The 15348-nt window shown below is 49.6% G+C and overlaps 1 protein-coding gene across 1 annotated transcript; it reads left to right on the top strand.

Moving 5' to 3' along the window:
* The first annotated feature begins 1885 nt into the window (after positions 1-1885).
* On the top strand, positions 1886-15348 carry cyp27b1 (cytochrome P450, family 27, subfamily B, polypeptide 1). Its single transcript, XM_078431259.1, has 9 exons — positions 1886-2080; positions 3240-3430; positions 4446-4642; positions 6333-6533; positions 7530-7693; positions 8827-8993; positions 10354-10435; positions 13840-14037; positions 14885-15348. Exons 1-9 carry the CDS (start codon positions 1886-1888, stop codon positions 14996-14998), a joined length of 1509 nt encoding a protein of 502 aa, XP_078287385.1. The 3' UTR covers positions 14999-15348.

Genomic DNA, 15348 nt, shown 5'->3' with positions numbered 1-15348 from the left:
AGTGCATGAAGTGAGTGTTGGGATGTCAAATCTTATGCTCCTAGAGTTTATATGGGTCCTAAGAGGTACCGTGGGTCATCCCTTAAAGAAGAATGGGCGGCGCAGAGCCGCTGCCTCACATCGCCAGAGACCCGGGTTCGATTCTGGCGCTGTCTGTGTGGAGTTTGCACGTTCTCCCAGTGACCTGTGCGCTTTCTCCGGGAGCTCCGGTTTCACCCCACACCCCAAAGACTTGAGTGTTTGTAGGTGAATTGGCTTCGGTAAATTGTCCCGAGTGTGCAGGGAGTGGATGAGAAGATTGGACAGCATAGAACTAGTGTGTGAACTCCATGGGCCGAAGGGTCTTTTTTTCCCCATACTGTTTCTCTTAAGTGGGGTACCGCAAGGCTCAGTGCTGGGACCCCAGCTATTTACAATATATATTAATGATTTGGACGAGGGAATTGAATGCAACATCTCCAAGTTTGCGGATGACACGAAGCTGGGGGGCAATGTTAGCTGTGAGGAGGATGCTAGGAGGCTGCAACGTGACTTGGATAGGTTAGGCGAGTGGGCAAATGCATGGCAGATGCAGTTTAATGACTTTGGTGGCAAGAACAGGAAAGCAGACTATTACCTGAATGGTGGCCGATTAGGAGAAGGGGAGATGCAACGAGACCTGGGTGTCGTGGTACACCAGTCATTGAAAGTAGGCATGCAGGTGCAGCAGGCAGTGAAGAAAGCGAATGGTATGTTGGCATTCATAGCGAGGGGATTTGAGTGTAGGAGCAGGGAGGTTCTGCTGCAGTTGTACAGGGCATTGGTGAGACCACACCTGGAGTTTTGCGTACAGTTTTGGTCTCCTAATCTGAGGAAAGACATTCTTGCCATAGAGGGAGTACAGAGAAGGTTCACCAGATTGATTCCTGGGATGGCAGGACTTTCATATGAAGAAAGACTGGATAGATTCGGCTTGTACTCGCTGGAATTTAGAAGATTGAGGGGGGATCTTATTGAAACTTACAAAATTCTTAAGGGGTCGGACAGGCTAGATGCAGGAAGATTGTTCCCGATGTTGGGAAAGTCCAGAACAAGGGGTCACAATTTAAGGATAAGGGGGAAGTCTTTTAGGACCGAGATGAGAAAGTTTTTTTTCACACAAAGAGTGGTGAATCTGTGGAATTCTCTGCTACAGAAGGTAGTTAAGGCCAGTTCATTGGCTATATTTAAGAGGGGGTTAGATGTGGCCCTTGTGGCTAAAGGGATCAGGGGGTATGGAGAGAAGGCAGGTACGGGATACTGAGTTGGATGATCAGCCATGATCATATTGAATTGCGGTGCAGTCTCGAAGGGCCGAATGGCCTACTCCTGCACCTATTTCCTATGTTTCTAAGTACTAAGAATGGGACACACAATGCTGGAGTAACTCAGCCGGTCAGGCGGCGTTTGGAGACCATTCGGCACGGGATCTGTTTCAATGTACTTATAAAATCGACTTGTCTTAAATAACATAAAGCAATATCCCTCTTCACGCTCAAATAAATTTTAAAAAATGACTGCTGTCAGCTTTGAAATGTGACCATCTTTAAAAATAACAGACACGCAGCCATTTCATATTTTCATTCCTCCCGCTAGCATGAACCATCAATCAATCCCATGTCTGGAGTGTCCCATGAAATACCTGGCGCCATTCAACAGAAGCCGCGTGTCCTCTTCATTGGTTCGGCCGCTTATCAATATTTAGAGCGAGAGAGATGCATCCGCAGTTCAGCTCCTGATCGGTCAATTCACCGAGCTCCCTCCCCTCTCGCCGTCAACCTTGGTTGACAGCCGCTGCTGCATCAATATAAAGGCCAGCAGAATGAAGGTGAGGACGATTGCACTGTTTTTAAACAGGGTATCCGCGATGTCTTTACTTCTAAAGCTAGCTAACCGCTTCCCCGTGTGCGGCAGGTATGTTGCATGGATGCTGGCGAAGCCAGTTCTGGCCAAGAAACGCAAGAGCCTGAGAACTCTTGCTGACATGCCGGGTCCGAGCGCTGTACGCTTTGCCTACGACCTCTTCTTCAATAAAGGGATGGCCAGGTTACATGAGCTGCAGGTAAGAACAACTCAGAAAAACACATCCAGACTGAATGGCAGTTCAATGATTTTTTGATGTTACCTGACCTAGGCTTGTATACACTGGAATTTAGAAGGAATGAGAGGAGATCTTATCGAAACGTATAAGATTATTAAGGGGTTGGACACGTTAGAGGCAGGAAACATGTCCCCAATGTTGGGGGAGTCCAGAACAAGGGGCCACAGTTTAAGAATAAGGGGTAGGCCATTTAGAACTGAGGTGAGGAAAAACTTTTTCAGTCAGAGAGTTGTGAATCTGTGGAATTCTCTGCCTCAGAAGGCAGTGGAGGCCAATTCTCTGAATGCATTCAAGAGAGAGCTAGATAGAGCTCTTAAGGATAGCGGAGTCAGGGGGTATGGGGAGAAGGCAGGAACGGGGTACTGATTGAGAATGATCAGCCATGATCACATTGAATGGCGGTGCTGGCTCAAAGGGCCGAATGGCCTCCTCCTGCACCTATTGTCTATTGACCTGCCGAGTATTTCCAACACATTTTACTTTTATTTCGGAATTCCAGTATTTTGCTTCTAATATTTTTCTTATGGGTGAATATTGGAATTTCGATGGAGTGGCATATAGGATAAAAGTTCCAATACACATCTCTAAAACTTTGAGTCTATCCAAGGCAATAACCTTAATTTTAAAAATAAAATTTACAATGCATTTTGAAAACTGATGTATATTTAGTTAAAAATATAAAACTTTCAGAAAATTTTAATATTGTTATACTCAACTATAATTAACTTCTTTAAAAATGTTGACAGATTACTGACTTTAACAGGCTGCCCCTGTGTAATTAGAGGTTCCTCTCAGGATATCAGTCTTGACTGAGTTATCGGTTCATAGTGCTACTTACTAACTGTACTCAGAATCACACAGCATAACAAAGGAGGAGACTATTTGGCCCATTGAGCCTGAGCCAACTCTTTGCAAAAATAGATCAGGCATGATCGAATGGTGGAGCAGATACGATGGGCAGAATCGCTTAATTCTGCATCTGTGTTATGGTCACCTACCCATGTTCTCCAGAGATGCTGCCTGACCCGCTGAGTTACTCCAGCACTTTGTGTCTTATTTTGTAAACCAGCATCTGCGGTGCCTTGTTTCTCTCTTCTTCTTCCTCCCTCTTGTTTAACAGCTTGAGGGCAAGGCGAAGTATGGGCCAGTGTGGAAGGCCCGTTTTGGTCCGATCCCCACCGTACACATTGCAGATCCGGCGTTAATCGAACAAGTCTTGCGGCAGGAGGGCCAGCACCCGGTCCGATCGAATTTGTCGTCTTGGAAAGATTACAGGCAGCACCGAGGGCACGCATACGGGCTCCTCACTGCGTGAGTACATCACCGTGGCTGGGTGTCTCTGCACCTGCTCAGGGGAGGGGGTTAGACCCCCAGGCCTGCCCCCCGTGCCTCAGACCCTTCAGCACGAATGGAAGCGCTGGGTGGTGGGAGTGCTCCTGATACCCCGGCAAACAACCTGCAGCAAAAAGCGAAAATGCCACAAACACTCAGCAGGTCAGGCAGCATCCATGGAGAAGGAAACAGAGTTAATGTTGTACATTGATAATGTTAACTCTGTTTCTTCCCCCATTGGATGTTGCCGGGCTGCCCAGAATTTGCAGCATATTCCGGCTTTGTTTCAGAGATGAGGAAAAACTTTTTCAGTCAGAGAGTTGTGAATCTGTGGAATTCTCTGCCTCAGAGGGCAGTGGAGGCCAATTCTCTGAATACATTCAAGAGAGAGCTAGATAGAGCTCTTAAGGATAGCAGAGTCAGGGGGTATGGGGAGAAAGCAGGAACGGGGTACTGATTGAGAATGATCAGCCATGATCACGTTGAATGGCGGTGCGTACAGGCTCGAAGGGCCGAATGGCCTCCTCCTGCACCTATTGTCTATTGTCTATTGTCTATTTCCAACAACTGCTGGTTTTAAAAAAAAATTTGGGGGCGTGTACAGATAGACAATGTGTTTTCCTTTGTCCTTGAGGGCAGTTAGCCAGACGTTTCTAAAGGGAGAATATTAAAGCGGGCTATAAGAAGATAACTGCAGATGCTGGTACAAATCGAAGGTTTTTATTCACAAAATGCTGGAGTAACTCAGCAGGTCAGGCAGCATCTCGGGAGAGAAGGAATGGGTGACGTTTCGGGTCGAGACCCTTCTAAAGCGGGCTACTGGGGCAGATCAGAGAGGATCATATTGAAAGGTGGGGCAGGCACGAGGGGCCTAGTGGCCTCGTCCAGTCACTGCACAATGCAGTCAATGGGCGCCCAGACCTGCGGACGGCAGTGCCAGTGGGTGTACGTGAAGATTCTCCCACCTGAACTCAAGAGTCTGTCTTTCTCGCAGGGAGGGCGAGGAGTGGCAGGAGCTCCGCAGCACGCTCAGCAAGCACATGCTGAAGCCCAAGCAAGTGGCGGCCTACGACGGTGTCCTGAACAACGTCATCACTGACCTGCTCGTCCGCCTGCGCCACCAGAGGGCAAGCAGCAGCCGCCTCCTGGTCAGGGACCTGGCCGGCGAGTTCTACAAGTTTGGATTGGAAGGTGAGGGATAAAGAATCAGCAGCCTCCCACTCCACCCTTCAGACCCCGCTCCAGCCCAGTTCCCTCCCAGCTTTGATGAATGGTCTTGGACCTCAGGCGCTCACTCTCTCTCCCTCTCTGTGGGTGCTGACCGACCTGCTGTGTATTTCCAGTACTCTGATTTTATTTCAGATTTCCAAGCATCTGCGGCAACTTTCTTCATCAATTCACTCCAACCGTTCTTGCCTTGGGGGAGGTGGTATCTTAATCCAAGGGGGAATCTCGGAGGATGGGCCTGTTTTGTTTTTGCATGCTCTCCCCTCAACTACAGCAGAGTGTTCAGTTTCCCTGCCATGACAGTAGATTACAATTTTTTTTTTTTTTTAATTCAAAAATATTTATTCAAATATTAAAATAATATATACAATACAATAAAACCAAAACAGAACCCACCACCAGAATATTATACAAACAAATATACCTATTGAAACTATTATACAATTATATTACAATCCCCATCCAGGATACATCCAATCCCCCGCGGTGCCCAGCGGTCCCGGAGATCCTCCAGGGTGCCCGTGGTCAGCGCATAGTCCCTCTCCAACACCACCCTGGCACGGACGTAACCCCGGAAAAGGGGTAGGCAGCTGGCTCGGGCAGAGCCCTCTTCCGCCTGGTGCAGTGAGTCGCGGATGGCCAGTTTGGCCAGGCCCAGCAGCAACCCAACCAGGACATCTTCAGCCCTACCCTCTCCCCTACGCACAGGGTGTCCAAAGATGAGGATGGTGGGTGAAAAGTGCAGCCAAAAAGCAAGGAGCAGCCCCTTTAGATATTGGAACAGGGGCTGCAACCTCACACACTCCATGTACACGTGGTACACAGACTCACACACTCCATGTACACGTGGTACACAGACTCACACACTCCATGTACACGTGGTACACAGACTCACACACTCCATGTACACGTGGTACACAGACTCACACACTCCATGTACATGTGGTACACAGACTCACACACTCCATGTACACGTGGTACACAGACTCACACACTCCATGTACACGTGGTACACAGACTCTTCCAACCCGCAGCAGTGGCAGGTGGCTGGCGAGTCTGTGAACCGTGCGAGGAACAGGTTGCAGGGGACTCCTCGGTGCAATACCTTCCACCCCAGGTCCCCGATGGAGAGGGGCAGAATCCCTGCGTAGAGGGACCCCCACTGCGGGGCCCCCTCGCGACCGGAAGGCAACACCGACCGCCACTTAGTGTCCGGACGGTGGACCAGGGCGAGGAAGTGCAGGGTGTGGAGGAGGAGCCCGTACAGGACACGCCTCCCTGCGTCTCGGAGGGAGATGAAGGGTGTCGAGGAAATGCGGCTCATGTTATGTGGGACCAATGGCAGTAGATTTGGTAGGGGCAGCCACTGATGCCCCATGGTGTATCCCGTGGGATCTTGCCATGCATGCTGGTGGCCATGGGTCACTCATGGCAGCGGAGTGGCTGCATGACACGAGATGCAAATCTCTTCGGGACATCCCAAGCTTGTGAGAGAAGCTGTGGCCCGGTGTAAGGTCTCAGCGAAGAGGCCCCGAGGGCCAACAGGGCAGCTGACCAAGGCCCCACTCCTGAAGCTGGAGTAGGATGACGGTTTAGGCTAAATTCAGAAAGAACCACACGACCCATGTGTTAATTCACTGCCCACTCTTCCTAGGTATCTCCGCGGTGCTCTTTGAGACCCGGATTGGCTGCCTCAAGACGGACATTCCCAAAGAAACAGAAGACTTTATCCAGTCAATTAACACCATGTTCCAAATGACGCTCCTCACCATGGTCATGCCCAAGTTCCTGCACAAAATCTACCCGGGACCCTGGCAGAGATTTGTCGCCTGCTGGGATTACATGTTCGCCTTTGGTGAGCGGGTTGCGTTGTCGATATGTTGAGGCTGAGAGATTGAAGCGGGAATGTTGTCTGAGTGAGGTTCTCTTTGTGGGTGGGAGAGACCGATGAGAGAGAAGAGAGAGAGAGACATAGAGACACAGGGAACTGCAGATGCTGGAATCTCAAGCAAACCATTAAATATTGGATGAGCTCTTTAGACTTTAGAGATTCAGCGCGGAAACAGGCCCTTTGGCCCACTGAGTCCGCACCGACCAGCAATCCATGTACACCAATACTATCCTGCACACACTATGGACAATTTACAATTTTAACACAGTTTAGTTTAGCTAAGTTATGTTTAGAGATATAGCTTGGAAACAGGCCTTTTGGCCCACTGAGTCCGCACCGATCAGCAATCCATGTAGACTAATACTATCCTGCACACACTATGGACAATTTACAATTTTAACACAGTTTAGTTTAGCTAAGTTATGTTTAGAGATATAGCTTGGAAACAGGGCCTTTCGGCCCACCGAGTCCGCGCCGACCAGCGATTCCCGCACATTAACACTATCCCACACATACTGGGGAGAATTTTTACATTCACCAAGCCAATTAACCTACAAACCTGTACGTCTTTGGAGTGTGGGAGGAAACCAGAGCACCCTGCTCCACACAGACAGCACCCATAGTCAGGATTGAACCCGGGCCTCTGGCATTCGAAGGCAGCAACTCTACAGCTGCGCCACTGTTGCTGCTCGCAGTAATCATAGTGTACAACATTTGCAGCATCTCTGGAGATCATGCATAAGTGACGTTTCGGGTCAAGGCGCTTCTTCCTGGGTTTGACTCTGAAATGTTAGGGCTGAGCAATAAATCCTGGTGTTACCAGTATTGCTCACATCCTGAAAAATGAATATATTTATAAACAGCAGAGCCCCCCCAAGCTTGTTGTGTGAAGTGGCGATTAGGGAGGCTTTTAGAATTAGGATGTTTCTCCCCAAAACTTACTATGCCTTCACTGTGCAGCCAAAGGACACATCGATAGAAGGATGGTTGAAGTTCAACACAAGTTAGCAAGAAACCAAACAGTCGAGGGAACGTACCTGACCTACTTCCTTTCGACCCAGAAGCTCCCGATGCGAACCATTTATGGAAATGTCACTGAGCTGCTGCTGGCTGGTGTGGACACTGTGAGTGCGTGTGACTAGTTGCTTCCATGAGCTTCAGGTTCCATCATCGGTGGCGAGGAGGGGGTGCAAGGTTGCAGATAGGGCAGGACCTGTGTGTCACACCCACTCGTCTACCCAGGGTTTCAAAGACGTGTATTTCCACTGCAACTTTCTTGTCCCTCTGGGAACGTCTCAAAGTGCTTCACTGCCAGTGGCGGACTTCTGAAGTGTTGTGATTTAAGAATCAATGAAAGCCGGCTTCAATGAAAGCACAGCAGGCTTCCACAAACCCACAAAGTGAGAACGATCATGTAGTTTAATATTTGAAGAGACGTCGTTTGAGGGATAAATACTGACCACAATTACCCTTCTTTTCAAAATATTAGGACTTGTAACATTCATGGGTAAGAGCAGACAGGGCCTGAGTTTAAGATTAGGTACAGGCACTGAACTTCTGACCATGTGGCACGCCTTCCACACCACGCCCCTCTAATAGTGTGGCCATGGGAACTACACTCGTCCCCATGCAGGACCTATAGATCAGGAGGTGCAGATCCAGAGCAAGCAAGATTATGAGGGACCCCTGCCACCCCAGTAACGGACTGTTCCAGATGCTACGGTCAGGCAAACGCCTCCGCTGTCACGCTGTGAAAACAGAGAGGATGAGACGGAGTTTCTTCCCACAGGCCATCAGGACTGTCAACTTTTATAACTCCAGGGACTAAATTTTGTCTTCTCTATATTAACTTTATTAACTTTATTTATATGCTGTAACTGTAATTCTTTTTTCTGCACAATCCGCAGGCATTGCCACTTTCATTTCACTGCACATCGTGTATGTGTATGTGACAAATAAACTTGACTTGGCACTCCCTGAAAGTGCGACATACCTCTCTTGGACAGCACACTGCTCCTTTCCCCTTTGACAGTGCAGGGGGAACGTGCAAACTCTTCACAGAGAGCACCAGAGGTTGGAATTGAACCGGGATTGCTGGAACTGGGGGGCAGCAGTGCTATCAGCTGCACCGCTGTGACCCCCCCCTCCAGTTGAAATACTGATAACTAACCTGGGAGCTCAGTGTTATACCAGCTGGCCGACCTTATCTTCAGTGCGAGCCCTGATTTGATCTGTGTTCCCTCTCCCACTTGGATAGATTTCCAGCACACTGTCATGGAGCCTTTACGAGTTGGCCCGGCACCCGGATATCCAAGCAGCCCTGCACCGGGAAATAAGAGAGACAGTCGGCGACAAACCCATCCCTTCAGCTGCTGACGTGGCAAAGATTCCGCTTCTGAAAGCTGTTATGAAGGAAATACTGAGGTGAGGGGGTGAGACTGGGTGTTGCTACCTGGCAGCTGTAGGTGCCTTCTCAACACAGTTGATTTCCTCGCCCGTCACCTCCCAGTCCGTCACCTCCATCCCCACTATCTCCTTGACCGTCACCTTCTTGGCATTTCCTCCTCTGATCTCCCCATGCTCTCAGAGCAGCTCTGAGATTGCAGGAGAGGTGAGCTGGCGGCTCAGTGTTGGGGGATGTGTTGCACCTAGAGTTGCCAACTATCTCACTTCCAAATACGGGACAAGGTGACAACTGATCTCCCGGTGGCCGAGCACTTTAACTCCCCCTCCCATTCCCAGTCTGACCTTTCTGTCATGGGCCTCCTCCAGTGCCATAGTGAGGCCCACCGGAAATTGGAGGAACAGCACCTCATATTTCGCCTGGGCAGCTTGCAGCCCAGCAGTATGAACATCAACTTCTCCAACTTTCGATAGTTCCTCTGTCCCTCTCTTCCCCTCCTCCTTCCCAGATCTCCCACTGTCTTCCTGTCTCCGCCTATATCCTTCCTTTGTCCCGCCCCCCTGACATCCGTCTGAAGAAGGGTCTCGACCCGAAACGTCACCCATTCCTTCTCTCCTGAGATGCTGCCTGACCTGCTGAGTTACTCCAGCATTTTGTGAATAAATACCGTCGATTTGTACCAGCATCTGCAGTTATTTTCTTATATTTCACCACCCCGTGTCCCACGTGACCTCGCTCAACCACAAATGGCGGCTGCCCGGGCCGGGAGGCGGGTTGCCCACGAGCTGCTGTCGGCCGGGACAGTGTAGGCTAACGGAGTGTGTTCGCCTAACGGAGGTTGAGTAGCAACCCGCCTCCCGGGCCTGCGGGCCTAATACGGGACAAGGGCGGTCCCGGACGGGCCAAACCAATTTAGCCCAAAATACGGGATGTCTCGGCTAATACGGGACAGTTGGCAACCCTAGCTGCACCTCTCATTTCGGCAAGGTGGTGCAGCGGTAGAGTTGCTGCCTTACAGTGAATGCAGCGCCGGAGACTCAGGTTCGATCCTGACTATGGGCGCCGTCTGTACGGAGTTTGTACGTTCTCCCCGTGACCTGCGTGGGTTTTCTCCGAGATCTTCGGTTTCCTCCCACACTCCAAAGACGTACAGGTGTGTAGGTTAATTGACTGGGTAAATGTAACAATTGTCCCTAGTGGGTGTAGGATAGTGTTAATGTGCGGGGATCGCTGGGCGGCGCGGACTCGGTGGGCCGAAGGGCCTGTTTCCGCGCTGTATCTCTAAATCTAAATCTAAAATCTAAATCTTTCCCCCCAACCTTTGGTGTCCTGACTGAGAGCTGAAACACACGTGTAATGTACCATTTCTGCACTTTCTAGGCTTTACCCTGTAATACCAGGTAATGCCCGTGTGATTCCAAATAAGGATATCCAAATTGGAGAATACATCATTCCGCAAAATGTAAGTGCCGAGATTCTTCCAAGAATTTTTTCATTAAAAAAAACCCCCCTGCAGTGGCTTTGGAGTGTTTTACTATATGCACTTCTGACTAGTTGATTCAGATCGTACGTTGTAAGAAAACACCAAATTGTCAGAAGCAGAAAATGTGCAGGTAATCTCAACAGTAAACCAGAACAACACCTTGTATTCTGTGAGGGGAACATCCCTCCAGTGTTCACTCACGGGGTAAGAAGGCCTGCTGTCAAGGTACACCCTTGCATCCTGTGACAGGCCCCTGCCCTTAGATTTGTGTCAGTGACAGTCAGATTGGAGTTCGCCTGAAGGCCTGGCTTTGGAAGCCACTTCTAGGAGAGTGGCAGCAGTGACCCATGAGTATTTCTCTTCCCTCAGTTGGGTAATTAAGGCCCGAGTCTGGAAGGGTGAGTCTCTGTGGAGTTGAAGAGCTGTCAGTTGCTACTCGAAAATGAGCAGTAAGTTGGCCCATTACTACCCTGCTGGAACCGGAGAAGGAAACACTGGTGTGAGGGGGAAGATTAGAGAAGGCTGCTCTTCACCTGTGCACATGTTGCTTCTGTGAGCTTCCGAGCCTGCAGTAAACACCCTTTGGGAACAAGGGCGGCATGGTGGCAGAGTTGCTGCCTTACAGCAAATGCAGCGGAGACCCGGGTTCCATCCCGACTACGGGCGCCGTCTGTACGGAGTTTGTACGTTCTCCCCGTGACCTGCGTGGATTTTCTCCGAGATCTTCGGTTTCCTCCCACACTCCAAAGACATACAGGTTTGTAGGTTACTTGGCTTGGTAAATGTAAAAATTAGACAATAGACAATAGACAACAGACAACAGGTGCAGGAGGAGGCCATTCGGCCCTTCGAGCCTGTACGCACCGCCATTCAATGTGATCATGGCTGATCATTCTCAATCAGTACCCCGTTCCTGCCTTCTCCCCATACCCCCTGACTCCGCTATCCTTAAGAGCTCTATCTAGCTCTCTCTTGAATGCATTCAGAGAATTGGCCTCCACTGCCTTCTGAGGCAGAGAATTCCACAGATTCATAACTCTCTGAATGAAAAAGTTTTTCCTCATCTCAGTTCTAAATGGCCGACCCCTTATTCTTAAACTGTGGCCCCTTGTTCTGGACTCCCCCAACATTGGGAACATGTTTCCTGCCTCTAACGTGTCCAACACCTTAATAATCTTATACGTTTCGATAAGATCTCCTCTCATCCTTTTAAATTCCAGTGTATACAAGCCTAGTCGCTCCAGTCTTTCAACATATGACAGTCCCGCCATTCCGGGAATTAACCTAGTAAACCTACGTTGCATGCCCTCAATAGCAAGAATATCCTTCCTCAAATTTGGAGACCAAAACTGCACACAGTACTCCAGGTGCGGTCTCACTAGGGCCCTGTACAACTGCAGAAGGACCTCTTTGCTCCTATACTCAACTCCTCTTGTTATGAAGGCCAACATTCCATTGGCTTTCTTCACTGCCTGCTGTACCTGCATGCTTCCTTTCAGTGACTGATGCACTAGGACACCCAGATCTCGTTGTACGTCCCCTTTTCCTAACTTGACACCATTCAGATAATAAAATTGTCCCTAGTGTGTGTAGGATAGTGTTAATGTGCGGGGATCGCTGGTTGGCGCGGACTTGGTGGGCCGAAAGGGCCTGTTTCCGCGCTGTATCCCTAAACTAAAGTAAACTAAAAGGGTATCTGCCTCCACCACCACCCCTGGCAGTGTGACAAGTGTGACATAATGAACGCTTGTGCATTAATTGATTTGCTGTACACACAAATGCACTCCCTCACACAGACTCCGCTGAGTACACTCCCCCTTGTACCTGCACCTGTAACTGCGTGCGCTCTTCTACACAGGTTCATACTGCTGTCGGATTGCACCCTCGCATGCACCGCACAGAAACAGGCCATTTGGTCCCTCTGCTGTGCTCCAGTGTCTCTGCTTCACACAAACCTCCTCCCACCTCCCTCAGCCCCCCCCCCCCCCCAGCCCCCACACTTTCATTCCCTGCTCCCTCTGTCCAGTTTGGCTCTGCATCGATCTCTAATGTTTGTCTTGAGCTGTCCCACAGAGCAAGCTTCGCATTCCCACCAAACAAGGAAAAGAGGTTTCTCACAAATTCTCCAATTGGATTTATTTATGACCTGTTTACATTGATGGCTCTGATCCTGTTCTGCCCCACATCTGGCAACATCTTTGCATTCATTCTATGAGAGCTCTTCATAGACTTAAATGTAGCTTTTACCATTTCAAATCCCTTTCAGCGTTCTATTATGCATGCAGTTGTACAGGGCCCTAGTGAGACCGCACCTGGAGTACTGTGTGCAGTTTTGGTCTCCAAATTTGAGGAAGGATATTCTTCCTATTGAGGGCGTGCAGCGTAGATTTACTAGGTTAATTCCCGGAATGGCGGGACTGTCATTTGTTGAAAGACTGCAGCGACTAGGCTTGTATACACTGGAATTTAGAAGGATGAGAGGGGATCTTATCGAAACGTATAAGATTATTAAGGGGTTGGACACGTTAGAGGCAGGAAACATGTTCCCAATGTTGGGGGAGTCCAGAACGAGGGGCCACAGTTTAAGAATAAGGGGTAGGCCATTTAGAACTGAGATGAGGAAAAACTTTTTCAGTCAGAGAGTTGTGAATCTGTGGAATTCTCTGCCTCAGAAGGCAGTGGAGGCCAATTCTCTGAATGCATTCAAGAGGGAGCTAGATAGAGCTCTTAAGGATAGCGGAGTCAGGGGGTATGGGGAGAAGGCAGGAACGGGGTACTGATTGTGATTGATCAGCCATGATCACATTGAATGGCGGTGCTGGCTCGAAGGGCCGAATGGCCTACACCTGCACCTATTGTCTATTGAGAAAGCTATATAAAATAGTTGATGAGAAAAGTGATTCTTACATTGAGCAGCAACTTGTCACTCAGACACTCAAAGTTTTCTCCGAGCACCCTTGTTTGGTTGGTTAACCTTGAAGTTATGTCCACTATGTGTAGGGTTGCCAACTGTCCCGTATTAGCCGGGACATCCCGTATTTTGGGTTATATTGGTTTGTCCTGTACGGGACCGCCTTGTCCCGTATTGGGGCCGGGAGGCAGGTTGCGTAGCTGGAACAGTGTAGGCTAACGGAGTGTGTTCGCCTAATGGGGGTAGCTACGCAACCCGCCTCTCGGCCCGGGCGGCCACCATTTGTGGAGCGGGAGCACGTGGCCGCTGGCTGGGTGAGGTCACGTGGAGCGCGGGGCAGTGACGTCATCTTGTCCCGTATTTGGGAGTGAGATAGTTGGCAACCCTAACTATGTGTGAGGTGGGATTCTCCGACTCGGGTCATAGTTCTGATGGTCCTGCTAGTTCTGACGCTCTCCGTCCTTCTGCCCAGACTCTGATCACTCTGTGTCACTACGCAACCTCACGAGACAAAGAGGTCTTCCCCGACCCCGACTCTTTCCAGCCGAAGCGTTGGCTGCACAAGGACGACAATTTCCATCCTTACGCCTCCATCCCCTTTGGCTTCGGGAAGCGAAGCTGCATCGGAAGAAGAATCGCAGAGTTGGAGGTCCACCTGGCGCTGGCAAGGGTGAGTTGGATTTGAACTCTGTGGTGGATGTAAGCTCTGCTCGGCATGAGGGAGGGCAGCGTGATGGTTGAGAAGCAGAAGGTGCGAGTTTAAATCCCACTTTGGAAACTGGGAATTTAAATTCAGTTTCTGAAATAAAACGTCAGTATCAGTGCCAGTGACCATGAGTCCACCAGACTTATTTTGAAACGTAAAAGCAATCATGAGACAGATTTGCTGTACTTGGCTTGTCTGGCATTTATGTGGCTCCAGACCTGTAGTCTGTTACATGGGGATAGGAGGAGGCTATTCAACCACTCCCCCTGGCTTGTTACACCACCCGGTCAGACTGCATCTGATCTCTGCCTCTGAGCCCATTTCCCCCCTGTAATTATACAAAGAAAACCCATCCATCTCAGTCGTGAAGAGGGAGGATTGTCCCAAATCTGTGCGAGGAAAAAGCTCCGGCTCCAATTTTAAGCTTGTGGCCCTTGTTTTGGACTCTTTCCCCAACCAGCGGAATAGTCATTGTAAATGTGTGATGGTGTCTTCATGATCGATGACACTTTATTGCCATATGTACCTGGGTACAGTGAAATGCTCTGGTTTGCATACAACCCAGTAAGATCTTACAGCAGGCCTCACCTCGGCAGCACACATTTCTGGCGCCGACAGAGTTACAAAAGTTCACCAAAGAGTTCTATCTTCTGCCTGCCGCGGCTCCCTGCCATGTCCCCTCCAGCTGGTACTTGCGGATGAACCCTAGAAATGCCGGTACGGCTATGACAAATGCAAGGTCTTGTCGGCTGTGCAGAATCCCCCCTGGATGAACAAACACCGAGCCTGACCGAGCCGTTTTCCTTTTCAGATCCTGACCCACTTTGAGGTGAGACAGGAGATCGAAGGCAGTGTCGTAAAAGCCATGACTAGAACTGTGCTGGTGCCAGAGCAGCAGATCAATCTTCAGTTCATTGACAGATGAACGGTACAGTGAACAAGCTCCAGCACCACGATGAGAGAACCCAAACCCTCTCATCAAGCCAGCTTTAACTCTGCCTGACAAGACTTTATTCTGAGACTTTACCAAGTGCTGTCTGGAAGTCCTTAAAGCAGCAACAGACATTCCCATGGCTGATCACCACTTCAAAAAAAAGCTTTATCAGCTTTATCCAAATCTGAACAGCGTGGTGTTCAGTCAATCACTCCAGGCATGATTGTGGGCCCCAGTAACTTCCCCAACAGTGTATTGGTCTGCAGTTGTCTGCTTTCCCCCTCTCACCTTCCTGAGACAGAGTGGATGCACAATTGTCCAACCTGAAGAAAGGGTTCCCA

The sequence above is a fragment of the Rhinoraja longicauda genome, chromosome 42 (genome assembly GCF_053455715.1).
Source record: "Rhinoraja longicauda isolate Sanriku21f chromosome 42, sRhiLon1.1, whole genome shotgun sequence".
NCBI classification, from domain to species: domain Eukaryota; kingdom Metazoa; phylum Chordata; class Chondrichthyes; order Rajiformes; family Arhynchobatidae; genus Rhinoraja; species Rhinoraja longicauda.
The sequence above is the reverse complement of the archived record's forward strand: the minus strand, read 5'-3'. Positions and strand labels throughout refer to the sequence as shown.